At 54.6% G+C, this 15,782-nt stretch overlaps 1 protein-coding gene across 1 annotated transcript; it reads left to right on the top strand.

Annotated features, from left to right (window-relative positions):
* The first annotated feature begins 1,528 nt into the window (after positions 1–1,528).
* Positions 1,529–12,670, top strand: LOC138915578 (ral guanine nucleotide dissociation stimulator-like). Its single transcript, XM_070222322.1, has 9 exons — positions 1,529–1,936; positions 2,296–2,399; positions 2,877–2,943; positions 4,475–4,528; positions 4,947–5,021; positions 5,586–5,618; positions 5,984–6,105; positions 6,312–6,415; positions 6,741–12,670. The coding sequence occupies exons 1-9, from the start codon at positions 1,883–1,885 to the stop codon at positions 6,896–6,898; spliced, it is 771 nt and encodes a 256-aa protein (XP_070078423.1). The 5' UTR covers positions 1,529–1,882; the 3' UTR covers positions 6,899–12,670.
* The last annotated feature ends 3,112 nt before the right edge of the window (positions 12,671–15,782 follow it).

Genomic DNA, 15,782 nt, shown 5'->3' with positions numbered 1-15,782 from the left:
ACTGTGTCCAGCCTCTTTGCGAGAAGAGTGGCAGTGGGAAGAAGAGACTCACACAAACCCCGTGTTCCACCTGCTGGATGAGCAGGCCTGCCACTGCCAGGATGGCCACACAGGAGTCAGCGCCGGGGTGGGACTCCCCCCTGGTGGAAAGGGGCAGGCACAGGGCCCAGACCCAAAGCAGGGTGCCTTGGGAGGACAGTGTGGAAGCGACGGCCAGGCCTCTGGCTCTGTGGCCCAACTGCTTCCGCCCAGTACCGCGTCTTCTATGGTGGGAACCTGGCTGGACCCAATGCAGGATTTCTGGGAGCCCACGCCCTTTCCCTCTTTCAGGATGCGGCTGGCCTCTCTGCGTGTCATCTGGCCTGGGTCGCACCTGGGAGGCCCTGCCTACCTTCCCCAGGTCCAGCTGCAACATCAGGGGCCCAGGAGGGCAGAGCTGGAAGGTGAGGGCACAGCAGTCGGGGAAGACTGTCTGCGGTGGGGTTCACGGGCTGGGGTTCCCTTCAAGACAGCGGAGTCTCTCCTGTCTTGTAAAGTCGGGTACGTAGGTGAAACTTTCTCTTTCTCCCGCTGCAGCGCCAGTTCCAGAGCTCCTGCCGGCTCTAGAGCCAGAGCAAGGGCCAGCTCCGGGGCCAGAGGCAGCTCCAGCTGTAGTTCCACCGTCCGCGCCGGAGCTGGAGGCGGCCTCACCACCAGCAGCCTCACCTCCAGCAGCCTCACCTCCATCGGCCTCTCCAGGGCCGGAGCGAGCGCCATCAGCTTCAGCCCCAGTGCCAGCTTCTGAGCTGGAGCAAGATGCGCCATTGACTTTTGGACGATCTCTGCCTCCAGCTGCCGAAGTCACCGCAGAAGCGAGCGCCGAGCTGAGAGAGGAGAGGCCTAAGCTGCTGGACTTCCCTCCGAAGCTGGTGGCCGAGCAGCTGACCCGGATGGATGCGGTGAGCAGCGGGGCTCTTGGGCTAGGTGGGGCCCGCCTTGGTGGGCCATCAGCTGCCCCAGACCTCCTGTTCCCTCAGCCGCAATCCAACGATGTGGGTGCAAGTCACAGCTCCCCCACTCACCCACCGGGTGACCTGGGCCACCTTCTGGCCCCCAAGTCCTTGCTGTCCCCACATGGACAGTAGAGAGCACACCAAGGGCGGGCACCTGCTGGGCAGAGTGGCTGTGCGGATGGATGAGGTCGAACAGAGAGGAAGCGGGGCAGAGAACAGCCCTCTGGTGGGGGAGGGAAGCTCACTGGAGTGCTGCCAAGTCCTGGGTCACTCACCCATCGGCCCAGGAGGCCTCAACAGCCTCCGTACTTATTAGACACCTAGTGCGTCCTTACCTACATGGAAGACAGGCAAACAAAGCCCATGGTTGTTGCTGCCTCGGGGGAACGTGCAGCTGAAAGGGGAGTGGGACCAGGGGGTGATGAGAACGGGTGGAAGATGCCCCTTGAGATGGGCAGGTGTGAGCCGTGTTCTGGTGCTTGGGGGAAGCAAGACTGGGCTGCGAGCCAATGGGACTTCTCTTCCCCGCCCCTATTGGGTCCTCGGTCATCCTGCGCTGGGCGGCCTCAGCGGACACAGACAAAACCCAGAGACTCCCAGAAGCTTCAGGCCACCTCCTCAGGTTCCTGAGCTGCAGCTGACCAGTGCCTCCTGCCTGGGGCTGCGGGGGCCTGCAGACTCTGAGCTCGGGTGTGGCAGGGTCAGGTGACAGTCCCCATCCTCCCCAGGAGCTGTTCAAGAAGGTGGAGCCCCGCCACTGCCTGGGTTTTGTGTGGTGCCAGCGGCCCAATGGGAGCAAGGAGTACCTGGCTCCCACGGTTCGGGCCACTATCAACCAGTTTCTTCACGTGTCCGGCTGCGTCATCACGACGTGCCTTGGGGACCTCAGCATGACGGCCCAGGACAGGGCCAGAGTCGTCGAGCTGTGGATTCAGGTGGCCAAGGTCAGTAGTGGCAGGGCCCAGGGAGCCCCTCCCTGGAGTCAGGGGGACTGCCCCTTCTCCTCTCGCAGCTTTCAGCCTTGAAGTCGGTGGTCTGGGCCTCGGCAAAGTCCTAGGCCCCTTGCTGCCAAGGGCCTGCTGACCTTGAGTGCTGGTCCCAGTGGTGGGAAGCTCCCTTCCCGCCCTGGGTTGAGCTAAAATCTTCCTGCCCGCGAGCGTTACTCATCAGCTCCCAGGTGTGCCCTCCCTCGCTTCCCTGGGCATCTGCCTCATCCAGGACAGCAGAAGCCCACGAGGGGACACAAGCCAGAGGAAGCAGGGCTCCAGCCCGCCGTCGCAGCTCATTCCCTTCCCTTCCTCAGGAGTGCCGAGTCCTTGGAAATTATGCGTCCCTGCGTGCCATCGTGTCTGCTCTGCAGAGCCCCTCCATCAGCCGTCTGCAAAAGACATGGGGACGAGTTGCCAGGTGGGTAGGCCGTGCTCCATCCAAGCACCACCAGGGCGGACCAGACATCCCCCGTGCGACTGCCATGGACCCCTCATTCAGCTAGGACCATCTGGGAGGCAGCGGACCCTAGGGATGGGGACTGGCCACCTTGCTCGGGTCTCTGAGACTCTCTGAGACCCTAGGCAGTGGCTCCCCCCTTGTCACATCCTGGATTGAGCCACACTGGAGATTTCCAAGGGTGTACTTCGCAGCAACGGAGCCCTCATCGGCAACCAACGCTGTTAGAAACAATGTGCTCAGTCGGAGTGGGAATGGAGGCCCCAGGTGACCGCAGGAGAGCCTCCACCCGAGTCCCACGGTGACCTCAGAGCTCCGAAGAACCCGGGGAAAACCCTCGTCCAGGCCCCAGGCCCTTTGAACCTTCCGGGTTCTCAGCCAAAGGCATTTCGCCTTCAACCGCCCCGGGTTTTCTTTCCTCCTTTCCTCTCCCCTCAGGAAGAGCTCTCGAAAGTTGAAGAGGTTCATCAAAGACCAGTGGGTGAGCAGGAGGCAGCTGGTGAAGGTAAGACGGAGGCTGCACATCTGGAAGGAGGGGGAGCGAGAGGGGAGGGGACCCGGCAGGATGAGCTTTGGTTCTCCTGTCACGTGAAGTTGGTCAGGAAAAGATGGACAGGAAGAGGGATGTGCTAGCTCCATGGGCAGGTGGGGGCAGTTTGGGACAGGAGGCCAGGGGCATGGGATAGAATGGTGCGGGCTGGACTGTTCCAGGAGGCTGAGGACCTGGCAGAAGGTGCCGGTGTCTGGCTTCCATGCTGCTCCATCAGCTGCCCTGCATCTTCCTCCTGGCCACTGGCTGGAGCGAGTGGGCGGGCTTCCTTTCTTCCGAAGTCAGCCCAGTCTGTGCTCAGGAAGCCAGGGCCCCACTGCTCCTTCTGTCTTCACTGTGCCTCGCAAGAAGGGCACCCTGCCTGCCTGAGGGATGGGCACTGCCGGATCCCACGGGCCGGGGGCACTCAGGGGCTTCCCAGCCTTGGGACGGACACTGGACCTGGGACAGATCTGTGTCCCCTCGGTGACTCCCCACTCTGGCCCCTAAAGTGGGCGCTGCAGACAGTCCCAGTGGGATGCTCACCCAGGTCCTTGTTGGCGATGACATGTGCCCCGGAGGGCAAGGGCAAGTGCCCAGGGAACTGATGGCTTCTTCAGGGATCCTTCCCGCCCAGACGTCAGAAGTTTCCTCGTAAAACAGAAAGGAAATGCCACCCCGCAGTGCCCTGGTCGCCCCCTCCCCTGCTAGTCAGACGTGGCATTCGGGGTCCCCATCCTGAGCGGATGAAGAAAGAATTCTGTGCAGGGGAACTCCCTGAGGGGACCCTAGGGAGCTGAGGGCTTTAGCAAGGCCTTGGCCTCGGCCTGGGATCAGAGACTCCTGGGCGTTGGGGCTGGCAGAAGCCACTTGACCAGGCCTCCTGAGACACCTCATCTCCCTCCATCCGTGGCTCGGCCCAGCTGGGGGCCCGAACACAGCCTGAGAGTCCCGAGGACAGCACTGTGGTCAGCGGCTGGGCAGAGGGTGGTGTGAAGGCAGAGGAGACAGGGGCCTGTGGCTGGGAGGGGGAGCAGCCTCTCCTCTGGGGCCCCCTGAGCAAGTCCCTGCCCCTGTGTGGGCCTTGGTCTCCTCATCTGGGAGCCAGAGGGAGATGAGCCGTGGTGCAGGCCTCACAGTGGGTGCCGAGGCTCAAGGGTGGGGAGGAATGTGGGGAGCTTGGACCTGGCTCCAGAGGCAGGCTTGAGCGGAGAGCAGTGATGACGGTCAGATGACGCTTGGGCCTCAGGAGACTGTGGGAGGCAGACAGAGTTCGTCAAACCTTCCAGACGAGGTAACAGGTTCAGGGAGGCCTGGGCGGGCCCAAGGTCACACAGGAGTGAGTGTTGGAGCTGGGATGGCTCTGGAATCAGAGCACCCTGGAGGCGGGAGCCGCAGGGGCACCAGGTGACTGGGGCCACATGTCCAGGGTCCCCGATCTGGGAGGGGTCTGGGAGGACACTTGGAGGGGAGCGTCGGCTCACTGGCCCTGTCAACACCCTGGCAGGAGGCGACCTCTATGTTGACCAGCCTGGAGACGGGCCCCACAGGTGCCCAGAAGGTAAGGGTGCCTGTGGAGGAGGGGCCCAGGAGTCGCAGGAGAGGGGACTCCCCTTCCTAGCCGGAGGTCTCTACCAGCAGAGAGGGAGCCTTTCTCCTCCAGCCCTGCTCCTGGTGCCACAGACCTGAAATGCCTGCATTGGAAGTGACCAGGAGGAGGCCTGGAACGGATGGGCGCACAACGGATTTGGGACAGGGAGGGGCGGGGACCACGTACCCTGGGTTTTGCCAGAGCCGGCTGCTGGGAGGTGCCTGGAGGAGTTTGGGGTTCCTGGAGGAGAGAAGAGGAGGAAATTGGGGGTAGGCCGCCTAGGTGGGTAGCTTGGGCTGGGCAGGAGGCTGGGGTGAGGAGTGGAGGAGAGGTCTTTGACGGCTCCTGAGAGCGGGATCTCATCACCGTCTCCACCCCGCTGGCACAGGGGCTCATCCCCTTCCTTGGCACATTCCTCAATTACCTACTGCTGCTGGACACCAACATGGAGGATTACCTGGAGGTGAGTGAGCCTGGAGGTGGAGCTGGGGATCAGGATTCGGAGATTTGGGAGGAGAGACTTGCACTGAGGCCTGAGCTCACAACCCTTGGCAGAGTCCTCTCGTGAGGGCCTCACAGCCACCCCGGGAGCTGGGTGTCATGGCCATCTTAGTGATGAGTGAATATAGGATCCAGGTGAGCCGCCAGTCCAGGCTGCCTGACTGCGGAGCTGCTGGAGGGTGTGTCTGAGCTGGACTCAGCCTCTCCCTCAGGCCCCGCCCCTGCAGGGAGTGGAGCCAGGCCCCTCCAAGGCAGGAAGCACACGAGTGGCTGAGCATCCCTTCCTGCCTGAGGCCTCAGTCTGTCTGTCTGTCAGAGAGGGCTGTCTTAGAATGTCCCTGAGCCATAGCCCCGTGGCCTCCTTGCTCTGGAGCTCAGAGTCTTGGCCGGGACCCATTCCCGTTTCTGGTAGCGCCTGCTCCCTGGTCGACCCTGCTGGTAGTGCAACCTGAGAAAGGGTGGAGACGGGGGCTAGCTATGGGCTAAGGGGGCTGTTGCTCATGGGCTTTGGCTCTCTGCCTTCCAGGGAAATGAGATCAATTTTGAGAAAAGGAGTGAGGTGAGCAGCTGTGGCCTCCCCGTGCGGAGGGTGGGGCTGTGGCAATCAGAGACTCCTCCGGGGAAGACCTTCTCTGGCCCGATGCCTTGGGCCTTGCTTTCCTTGGGAGAGTTCGGCACCCAGAGCTGGGAAAGCCGTCCCATTGGTGCGTGGGGGAAGGGGCTGGCACCAAGGACACCTTCCTGCAGGAGGAGCTATTTCAAGCCAACTGTGAGAACGAGCAAGTCCTGCACGGAATTGGAGGGAAGGAGGGTTCCCATGTGGGCCAAGACCCCAGACCAGCTCCTTGACCCTCTTCTCACCTGTCTGAGTCCCCAGCACGGTCCCCCACCCAGGCCCCGTCTGCATCATGTCCTTTCTCCCAGGAATTCAAAGTCACCGAGCAGATCTTCCTGCTCCAGGAGGCAGTCCATCTTTACCACATTGAGGCTGAGGAGCGATTTGGGGCCTGGTTCGAGGCCATGGAGCCCCTCAGCGAGGATGAGAGGTGAGGCGGGGCAGGAGTTGGTGAGGGCAAGGCGGACTCTCTCTGATGGCCAGCTCCAGGGAGCCCGTGCCCGTGGCTTCCGGGTCAGTCCCGGGGCTTGTCGCATGGTCACCCGTGGGGCCCTGGGACTCCAACTGCTGGCCGTCTCTGGGAGGGTCACCTGAGGTGTGGCTCCCGGTAGCTGAAAAGTCCCCTCTGTCCTTTAGCTACAGCCTGTCCTGCCACCTGGAGCCCCCACAGGAGAGGGCCGGCAAGATGCGCCGGTTTTTCCTGCCCAAGAAGAACCGCGCGTCTCTCAGCTCAGGGCTCGGTGAGTGTCCAGACAGGCAGGGACTGAAGCCAGGGGCTCCGGAAAGCTTCGGGCTAAGCACGGGCCTAGGGAGATGGACAGCCGGCACGGGGATCCCAGCTCCACTGCTGACCAGGCCTGTGAGGGACAATTCCCTTGACCTTTGTGGGACTCAGCTTCCTCTTCTGTGAAATGGGTGAAGCGAAATGCCAGCTCCCATGTCAGGGACAATGGGGTAGTGTTGACTGAACACTCAGGACAAGGTTTGGAGCAGAATGCAGTGGGGCTGAGGTGTTGGGCTGGGATACTGGTGTGACCCCCCCAATCATCAGTGTCTTCTCTTCAGTCACCAGACCCCTGACGCAGAACCCAGCAACAGTGGCAGATCCCGGTCCTTCCAACAGCTCGAGTGCAGCCTGCTCTTCAGCGGCGGGGACGCGGCTGGGAAACACGCGGGGCCCCAGGCCGGCTCCTCCCATGCTGATGGGGAGAAGAACATTCTAAGCCTTTTCCTGGGAGCCCTGGAGCCCAAGAGGGAGGGGACGACCCCACCCCACAGGCCTGGCAGCTCCACCCCAGCGCCTGTTTACCACTTGGGAAGGGGCCGTATTTCTTTCGTGTTAGTAGTTAGTGCTAGTTTTGAATTTGATGTTAAAATCCTGTTTCTGTTCCAGCCTGCGAGTCACGGTCTGGTTCTTTCCCCTCCTGTGCTCGTGTCAAGGAGACACAGACTCTCGCGTTCCTCCTGGAATGAAGAAATCTTGCAGGGTCTCGGCTTATTGTATGTGAGAGAAGGGAGAAGGGCCAGGCCCCTCCCTGGATACTGAGGGACACCTCCGCGCCCCCCCTTACTCAGAGGACGGCTTCATTTCAGTGTGGTTCACGTGGGCCAGGAGCAGAGACAGCACCCAGAGCTCCTGGCATTTAGAGGGTGGAGGTACTTTCACAGGCAGAGCAACAACCACTGGAATGCGGGTGTCTTTAAAATGGCACGGGCCAGCACCACGACCTGCCCCAGGACAGTGGCTGCTTTTCCACCCCTTTGGAGGAGAGGCCACGTGTTCGGCTTCTCTTGTGGAGGTTCCTCTTCACCAGATGTTAGGAACTTGTCGTTTTCTAATGAGGCTCTGGACAGCAGCAGCTCTAAGTGCAGAGAACGATGTAAAAGCTCAAAACGTGCATGTGGAGGGTCAAGGCCGGAGAAGGTCATGTGCAGATGGACTAAGGGCAGGCAGGACCCTCCCTCCCCCGGCCCCTCTGGGGGCTCCATGTTCACCCTTCACCTGGATTGGAATCCTCTGGGATCCTGGTCCACGGCTCTGAATTCCTTTCCCTGCAAGTTTGGTATCCAGGGGGACAGATCTGTGATGCAGCTTTGAAGGCTACATCTGGGCATCCTTCCCGACGCATCACTGCTCCTTGTCCACCAGGATTTCCTGCCTCCGTGCACTTCCTTCTGCAATTCTTGGAAGGGCAGAAATTCCCTCGAATGCCTCGGCCTCTCTGTCCCGTACCTCGTGGCCACTCCTCCCTGGCAGGGTCTGACGGATCACGGGTGGAGTCTGCTTTGCAAACATTAGATACCCTAATCCTGGCCAAAGAATGACCTATACTCTCCCTCGCTGCCCAGGGTGACATCTGGGCCCCTGTGGTTCTGAGGTGTGTGGTCTCAGGCAATCACCTGTTCACACACTCAGGCATGTTGTTTCTGACTCATCCTAACGGGGCAGGAGGACCTGAGCCTATAAACCATGCAGCCCCTCGGAGGGCTGTGTTCTCTTGCCCAGCCTTATGCTCCGTTTATGGTGTGGGTGTGAACCTTTCCCGTTGGAAGCTTTCAGAGATGAGTCGTGAGAGGAGGGTGGTTGAGGGGTCCAGCAGGGAACGCAAGCAAACGGATGACGGGTAAACACAGCCTGACAAAATTAAAACACTTAAATGGTTCCAGTCTGGTGGTGAGCAGACACTGCTCCGAGCTCACTCCAAGAACCCACCCGGTGACCAGGAGCTAGAGGGTTACCACCTGGCATTTTGAACGCCCCCCCCCCCACCCCACCCCGGGAAAGACCCTGTAAGACTAGGACCACAGGAAGTGCTTGGCCCTTCTGAGTTCTCCCCTCCTTTCTGATGGCTGCAAGTGTCACCCAGACACACAGCAGCGTGAACCCTGCCAGGGAGGCCTCCTCAGTACGGCCAGCAGCTGAGGAGAAATGCTGGTTCCCAGCAGCCCAGGCCCTTCTTGGTATGGCACAGCCATCCAGGAAGGTGACTTTCTAAATGGAAGCCGGAGCCGGCTGTACCTTCCCGCCACAGAGAAAGAGAAGTGCCAAGTCCCAAGGCTAGTCCAGGCCCAGGAGGAAGACACCGTGTCCAAGGGGTTTCCCTCACAGGGCCGTGAGGCTCCTGAGAGCCGACCCTTTGGTTGCAGCGCTTTGTTTGTCATGAGCCTACCAGACGGCAGAGGACAATAACTCGCTGCCTCTTTGGGCTTCCAATGGCCAAAAATGAACTGATCGCCAGCAAAAAGAGGCCCACATGTGCAGCACCTGTATCTCATCAGTCTTTATGTTACTTTGATATAAATTTTAGAGAGAGAGCTATATATATATGTTCACTCACACACAAATATATCATGCACTCTAACTTATTCCAAACAGAATCAAGAAATAATACTCATACTCCTCAAATGCACGGTTTTGCAGCTGGTTCCCTCTCGGTAGCTGGTATTTATAAGCACCTTCTTCCAGGACCCATTTCATCTTCCCTTCGCCCTCCACAAACCCCGCGGCTGGTCATGGTGCTCTGCCTGGTTAGGGGACCATAACCTGCCTTCCTGAAGGGTCTGGGTCATGGCAGTCCTACCTGGATTGGATTCTGCTCATTCCCTGGGGACTTCAAGCCCAGGACGTGCTAGCCCACAAAACGCGGTCAGGAATCTCCTGAAGTCCACACGTGGGCTTCCTCCTCTCCAGGCTGAGGAGCAGAGGGAAGCCCGAGTCCCAGAGGAACACGAGGGCTCCAGACAGTGTCTGCTTTGCATGTCAAGATGGAGAAAACTCAGGGGAAACTCTGAGGGTGAAGCAAGGCAGTCCGTTGTCATCATTCTCTGCACTGAATCCACCCAGACGGTTCCAGCAGAGGCTCCACAACAAGCAGCCCCAAGCACCCAGGCGGGAGGCCGGCTGCGCTGTCCTGCCTGGGCTTGCCCAGTACATGCATGGTCTACATATTTTGCAAATGACCACAGCTGAAGATGCCCAAGGGCTAAGATTCACCCTGAGCTAACATCCATTGCCAATCTTCCTCGGTTTTTTTTTTTTTTTCCCTTGAGGAAGACTAGCCTTGGGCTAAGATCTGTGCCCATCTTCCTCTATTTAACACGTGGGATGTCTGCCACAGCATGGCCCGATAAGCGGTGTGAATGTCCACAACCGTGACCCGAACGTGCCAATGCCGGGCCTCCAAAGTGGAGTGGGCCAGTTTAAGCCCTGCGCCACCCTAGGTTATTTTAACACATCACTCTCAGAAACTGATAAATCTGTCACGTGAAGGTAAGCAATTCTAAAGAGGATTTCCATAATACTGCAAGCTCCATCCCTCCAATAGACAATCAAGTCCTAACAAGCAGCGGTTTATTGTCACGTTGCTGATGCCGGAAAAGGTCTCTGTTGACAGCACGATCCCTCAAAGGCCTTGTCCATTTCTGTGAATCCCATTTCCAGCACATAGAGATCTAAAGATTGAGGCAAATGTGGTCTTTCCTCCTTGCAACTCTGAATTAACATGCAATAAAGAGCAGAAAAATGGAGACCTGGAAGCAGACCTCTTATTTGAGAACAGAGATATACCAGCGCTTTTGAAATGATCTTTGGAGTCTACCGGAGTATTGCACAGAAGGAATGATCCATTCCGACTAGGTAGGTTTTACTGTGTCGCTGTGAGGGCGACAACGGAATCATCCCGCGAATCGGTAACTCTCTGTGACTTTCAAGCGCAGATAAATAATATACTTCGGAAAGGAAAATGCGAGAGCACCGTGAAACGGAAAGCCCTCCTTGCTCTACTCAGCTGAAATCCAGTCTCTCCTCCACAAGAAATCCCTGTCTATGCTTCCTACGTCCCACAGAGGAGTTTAATAAAAGAAAAGGATTGGTATGTCTTGAAGTTGCAAGAGCTCAAGCAAGAAAACGTGGGACCCTTCAAGGAGACGTCAGTGAAGTGCCGGGCTCCATCTCAGGGGCACCAGCGTCTCCTCTCTTTCCTGGTGCTGTCAGCACATCCTTCTTGGGCGCTCACTTTCTCTGCCTGGCTGCTGAGCCTGTCCACAATCGCTCTCTCCCGCCCTCTTCCCCGTCCCCTCCTGTTTGCTCAGATCTTCCACAGTCACCAGCAATTGTTGGCCGTGGAGCTATGGGATGCCCAGACCAGTTCCCAGAATCATCTCTGCCAAATCTGAGGAAGGGCAGGGGTGTGTATGGGACTGGACGGGGCACCCCATGCGAGCGCACCCCGCAGGAATTCACCTCTGCTGCAAGGTGCAATTTTGCAAGGCTACGGCAAGTTCCAAAGGGCTTGCCACTTCTCTCCTGCCAGCAGACCTGTTGGGGCTGGTGCCACGTGCTCTCCCAGTGACCCCTCACTGCTGGGTGGGATGGCATTCTAGTAACTGGCCTTCTGAATATGTAACTGCGCATCCTCAAAGAGATGGGAATTCTTAATCCGGGCTTTGGTTTGGGTTGATTCCCACGATCACGCAGCTTCCTCTGCGAAGACTTGACCATCATCACTTCTTTTCCTCTCGTCCTGTAAAAGTAATCATGAAACTGGACCCAAATGAGAAATGAAGCATGGCTTCTTAGGACAATTATCTCAGTTTCCCTGTACTTCCACCCTTCCTCTCTCCCTCTGGAGCTCTTCTGACCTGTGTCCCAGGACATCGTCAAGCAGATTTGGGTCAAGGACAGAAAGCTCAAGGTCAAAACTCAGGACTGCTCCAGATCACTTTTCCTCCCCCGTCTCGTAACACCCCCTCCTTGTTTCAGTGTGATTTTATTCTCTTTTATTGCTCTTGCCATTCTCATCTGTGCAAGTCCTGGCACTCTCTCTGAGGACACGTGATCCCCCAGCTTACTATAGATCCCAATTCCCATCCTTTCTGTGTTTTCTGACTATTCCTTTGGTTAACCCATTGGCCAGTTGTTGCTCTTAGCCTCTTTAGGGTCTAAATCAATTGTGACATTATCAACTACCCCACTCTTAGCGACTCACTCCCAGGTCCTGACATTTACATAACCCAAACGATCATGTTCACAACTAAATAAGTTAGAGTCCAGCCCCATGGCTGAGTGGTTAAAGTTGCGTGTGTTCTGCTTCAGGGGCCTGAGGTTTGCGGGTTCAGATCCCAGGTGCAGACCTACTCCACTCATCGGCCACGCTGTGGAGGCATCCCACGGACAAAGGAGAGGAAGACTGGCACAGATGTTAGCTCAGGGTAATCTTCCTCCTAAATAAAGAAATAAACCCTTCAGAAAATGTATTCATCCACCACAAATTCCTGATTTCCAATATGTCTTCAAACATTCATACAGAAGATACCTGTTCCTTCAGATCGGAAGTGATGCCAGATCACCATGTCCTCACTTTAATTTCCTCGTGGACCTGTCAGTCCTACATTCCACGGACTGTGATCTCAATAATTTCCTTGAAATAATCAAGAATTCCTTACCACTCGTCTTATTTGTGTTGTAAAACTGGAAACCCGGGAGATCCTGATTATCTGCTTTGCCATTCTACTGCTAGTCTTATGATAACTGCTGAAGAAAAAGCACACAACACGATATTTTGTCATCACCATAAAGACAAAATCATCTGCATCAACTGGGAAGCATCCATAATGCCTGGACATTTTTTTTCTTTTTTCATCTCTCGGGTCAATAGCAAAAACACCAAGGCACTCAGTTAACAAATGGGCAAAGGAGTAGAATAGCCATTTTTCCAAAGAAGACACACAAATGGCCAACAGCCACATGAAAAGGTGCTCAGCATCACTAATCTTTAGGGAAATGCAAATCAAAACCACAAGGAGATATCACTTGACACCGGTTAGGGCGGCTATTATCAAAAAAAGTAGAGGTGACAAATGTTGGTGAGGTTGTGGAGGAAAAGGAAGCCTTGCAACTGTTGATGGGAACGTAAACTAATACTGTAATGATGGAAAATAGTCTGGAGGTTCCTCTAAAAATTAAACCTAGCGTATAATGTAGCAATCTCACGGTATTGTGTTTTGTACTTCGAATTTCTAACAGAGTATATATTCTGTTAAGTGTTCTTAAAGCAAAATAATGATAATAGTAAAGGGGGTGGGAGAAAACTTTGGTAGATGATGGATATGTTTATGGCCTCGATGGTGGTGATGGTCTCATGGGTGGACACTTATGTTCAAATTCATCAAGTTGCATACGGAAAAGTATGACATCATTACCGATTCTTCTGCACCTTAAAACACAACATGTCCTCATCCAGAAAATGAATATTGACTACGTCTGGGGACAGACGTTAGTTAGACTTATCGTGGTGATTATTTCACGATACATGCAAATCATTATATTGTACAAATGAAACTAATATAAAGTATATGTCAATTATACCTCAATTAACAAGCGCACACATCATACAAGACTATTTGAACACTGTAAACGAGTTCAGTGAATCCCTGAAACTATCCTATCCCCAAATGCCACAGGAAGCAAGGAGGATGAAGTAAGATGGAAAGTTGTTGTGCAAAGCTGCATGCAAATTAAAATCCTTTAAGTTGCGTTCAGCTGCTGTCACTGCAAACCAAGACAAGCATGGACAGTCCTTGGTGAGTCAGCTTCCGGTCAGCTCTTCCCCAAGGCCCGGCAGTCATGCGCCCCTCCCCTAGTGGGTCACTCTGCTCTGTCCTCCAAAGTGGCCAGCAGGAAACCCTGGTAAGATTCTGGAGGACAGCCGCTTTCTATCCTAGATACTCACGTTTTAACAGACACTCGAGATGAAATGTCAAGACTTAAAAGCATAAGTGTCTATTTGTGTAGTGTAGGGTATAAGGGAAACCATAGGAGGTCTTTTCAGCATCTCTCAACTCATAATGCAAACATAGCCCTGTCTTCAGAAGGACCGTCCTTGGTCTTTGGTGCAGAGTAGGGCATGTCGCAGGTGGCACGAAGGACAGGTTGTAGCAGCACTATCCTCACTCCAACAGAACTATCTCACTGGACATGACCCCGTGGGTCTCCAAAATAAGTTACTGAACATAAAGAAAAAAACCTTTCTTGAGAGGGGCAATTTTACCGATCAAGGGAAAACTTCTGAATTTTCGCATCTTATAACAAATAAATGATATGTCCTATTCTATCCTAATGAGGTAGCATGGGTACTTCCATAATAAATACTTTTCATTTTCAGTTCAAACATGCTCAGCTGCTTTCAAAAACCAAAAAACCAAAACAGAAACCCAGGCATGTAAAATTAAGTGTTTTAACTTGATAAAGTACTAACACAGCAGTGGCTTCTAAGGGAAGAGCTTTCAAACGAAATGATCATTTTTGGTAATGACCGTAGAAGATGGTGCTATCGCTGTGAAAGGATGGAACCAATCCAGAACGAGCCAGCTTTTGATTAAGGACAACGGAATTGAATCAGATGCCAGAAATACTCACTTGGAAATCAAAGTCCCATCATCATCCCTGGAAGCATTTCTGGAACTTTCCCTTTGGACACAAATTTTTGTCTTCCAAAGGAGCAGACATAATACAGAGCAAATAGCAGACAGAGGAAGATGAGTCCCAGTTTGCCAGGCACCAAAAGGGAATTAGTGGCCCTGAGTCACATCTCTAGGAGCCCCACTGGGTGAGGGCTTTCACCAGGACCACACATGTCCACTCAGCAAGGGGAGTCCTCAGGGATGTTCACCTTACTCCCCAGCCCATCGAAACTGAAACAAGACAACCCAGAGAGAGAGAGAGAGAAAGAGCACATGTTAAATTCAATGAGTTGGGGGGCCAGCCCCACGGCCACGTGGTGGAGTTCCCGTGCCCCGCTTCAGCAGCCCAGGGTTCGGATCCTGGACAGGGACATGGCACGGCTCATCAGGCCATGCTGAGAGGGCATCCCACATGGCACAACCAGAAGGTCCTACAACTAGGATACACAACTATGAACTGGGGAGGGGAGGTTGGGGAGAAGAAGAAGGGGAAGAAGAAGAAAAAGATTGGCAACAGATGTTGGTTCAGGCGCCAATCTGGAAAAGAAACAAAAAAAATCAAATGAATTGCTCACGTAGGGCACGCAAAGCGTCTAACTGTGAGGTGAAACAATGGAAAAACAAACTTACTGGCCTCCTGGCAGGAACCTTGTTCTTTAATGAGCACAGGCCTCGTGCTTCACTGTCTCATCCCCTGGGATGATGCTGTTTGGTGCGACAGAGGATGAACTTTCCCTGCAGAGGTCAACATGCATTTGTTTTTATAAAATCAGGATTCTGCTCTATACTTTCATATCTCGGTTGTCAAATATCCACTGTGATTATAATCATTTTACTATTATTTGAGACAATTTCAAAGGTTACACAATATGCAATCAAAAGAATGTCCTAATTTGTTCCACAGTGGCCTGAAGGGAAAGTCACCAGACAACAGGCGGGGAGGGAAGGCTTACTTCAGCAGCAGTTTGAACAAAGGGATCTCGGAGGACCTGACGTTTTGAACTGAAACGGAGTATAGAGTAGGAATACGTGTGTGGATCCTGGGGCGGAGATGAAGGGTGACTGCTCAGTGTGCTGGCAGCAGCAGTGCTTGTTCTGTCAGGTGGTTCTGAGAGTTTGCGTTAAACATCACTCCCTGGATGTCAACTGTAGTCATCAGACGAGATCGGAGACCGAGAGGTGAAGGGGTGTCTAGTTGGCGAGGGGGAGTTAACAGCTTCCGTTGGAAATATGTTTGCTTAAGGTGCCTATAACATACACCTGGAGCATTATAGCTCAGAAATAAGATCTGGACGTGGTTTTTAGACATCGTCATCATAGAGATAACAGTGGAAGGCATTGAAGCAATAGAAGAAATGCACAAGAGTACTGAGACAACGTAGGGTCAATGGAGAGAATAGGGCTCACATTGAGTCCTGAGCTTTCGCAATAGTGCTGTGTGAGAAGGACCCTGTGAAGGACACCAGGGAGTGTGAGCTGGTTCACAGGCAGTCAGGAGCCTGAGATGTCGAGAAACGGAGGACAGGGAATCATTCCAAAAGAAAATCGTGGCCCAGTTCTGCGTTTGTTCCAAGTAATAGAAAGATGCAGAAACACTCTTTGGATTTAATTATGGGGAGATAGCTGTGATATTATCAAGATTGATTA

This window comes from Equus caballus, chromosome 9 (assembly GCF_041296265.1).
Source record: "Equus caballus isolate H_3958 breed thoroughbred chromosome 9, TB-T2T, whole genome shotgun sequence".
NCBI lineage: Eukaryota > Metazoa > Chordata > Mammalia > Perissodactyla > Equidae > Equus > Equus caballus.
Note: the sequence above shows the minus strand (reverse complement) of the source record. Positions and strands in the feature narration are given on the sequence as shown.

Excerpts from the sequence above, each read along its gene's own strand:
- LOC138915578 (XM_070222322.1), top strand. The coding sequence starts at position 1,883 with ATGACGGCCCAGGACAGGGCCAGAGTCGTCGAGCTGTGGATTCAGGTG. Across the intron at positions 5,619-5,983 it reads ATTTTGAGAAAAGGAGTGAG|GAATTCAAAGTCACCGAGCA; the intron begins GTGAGCAGCTGT and ends CCTTTCTCCCAG. Across the intron at positions 6,106-6,311 it reads CCCCTCAGCGAGGATGAGAG|CTACAGCCTGTCCTGCCACC; the intron begins GTGAGGCGGGGC and ends TCTGTCCTTTAG.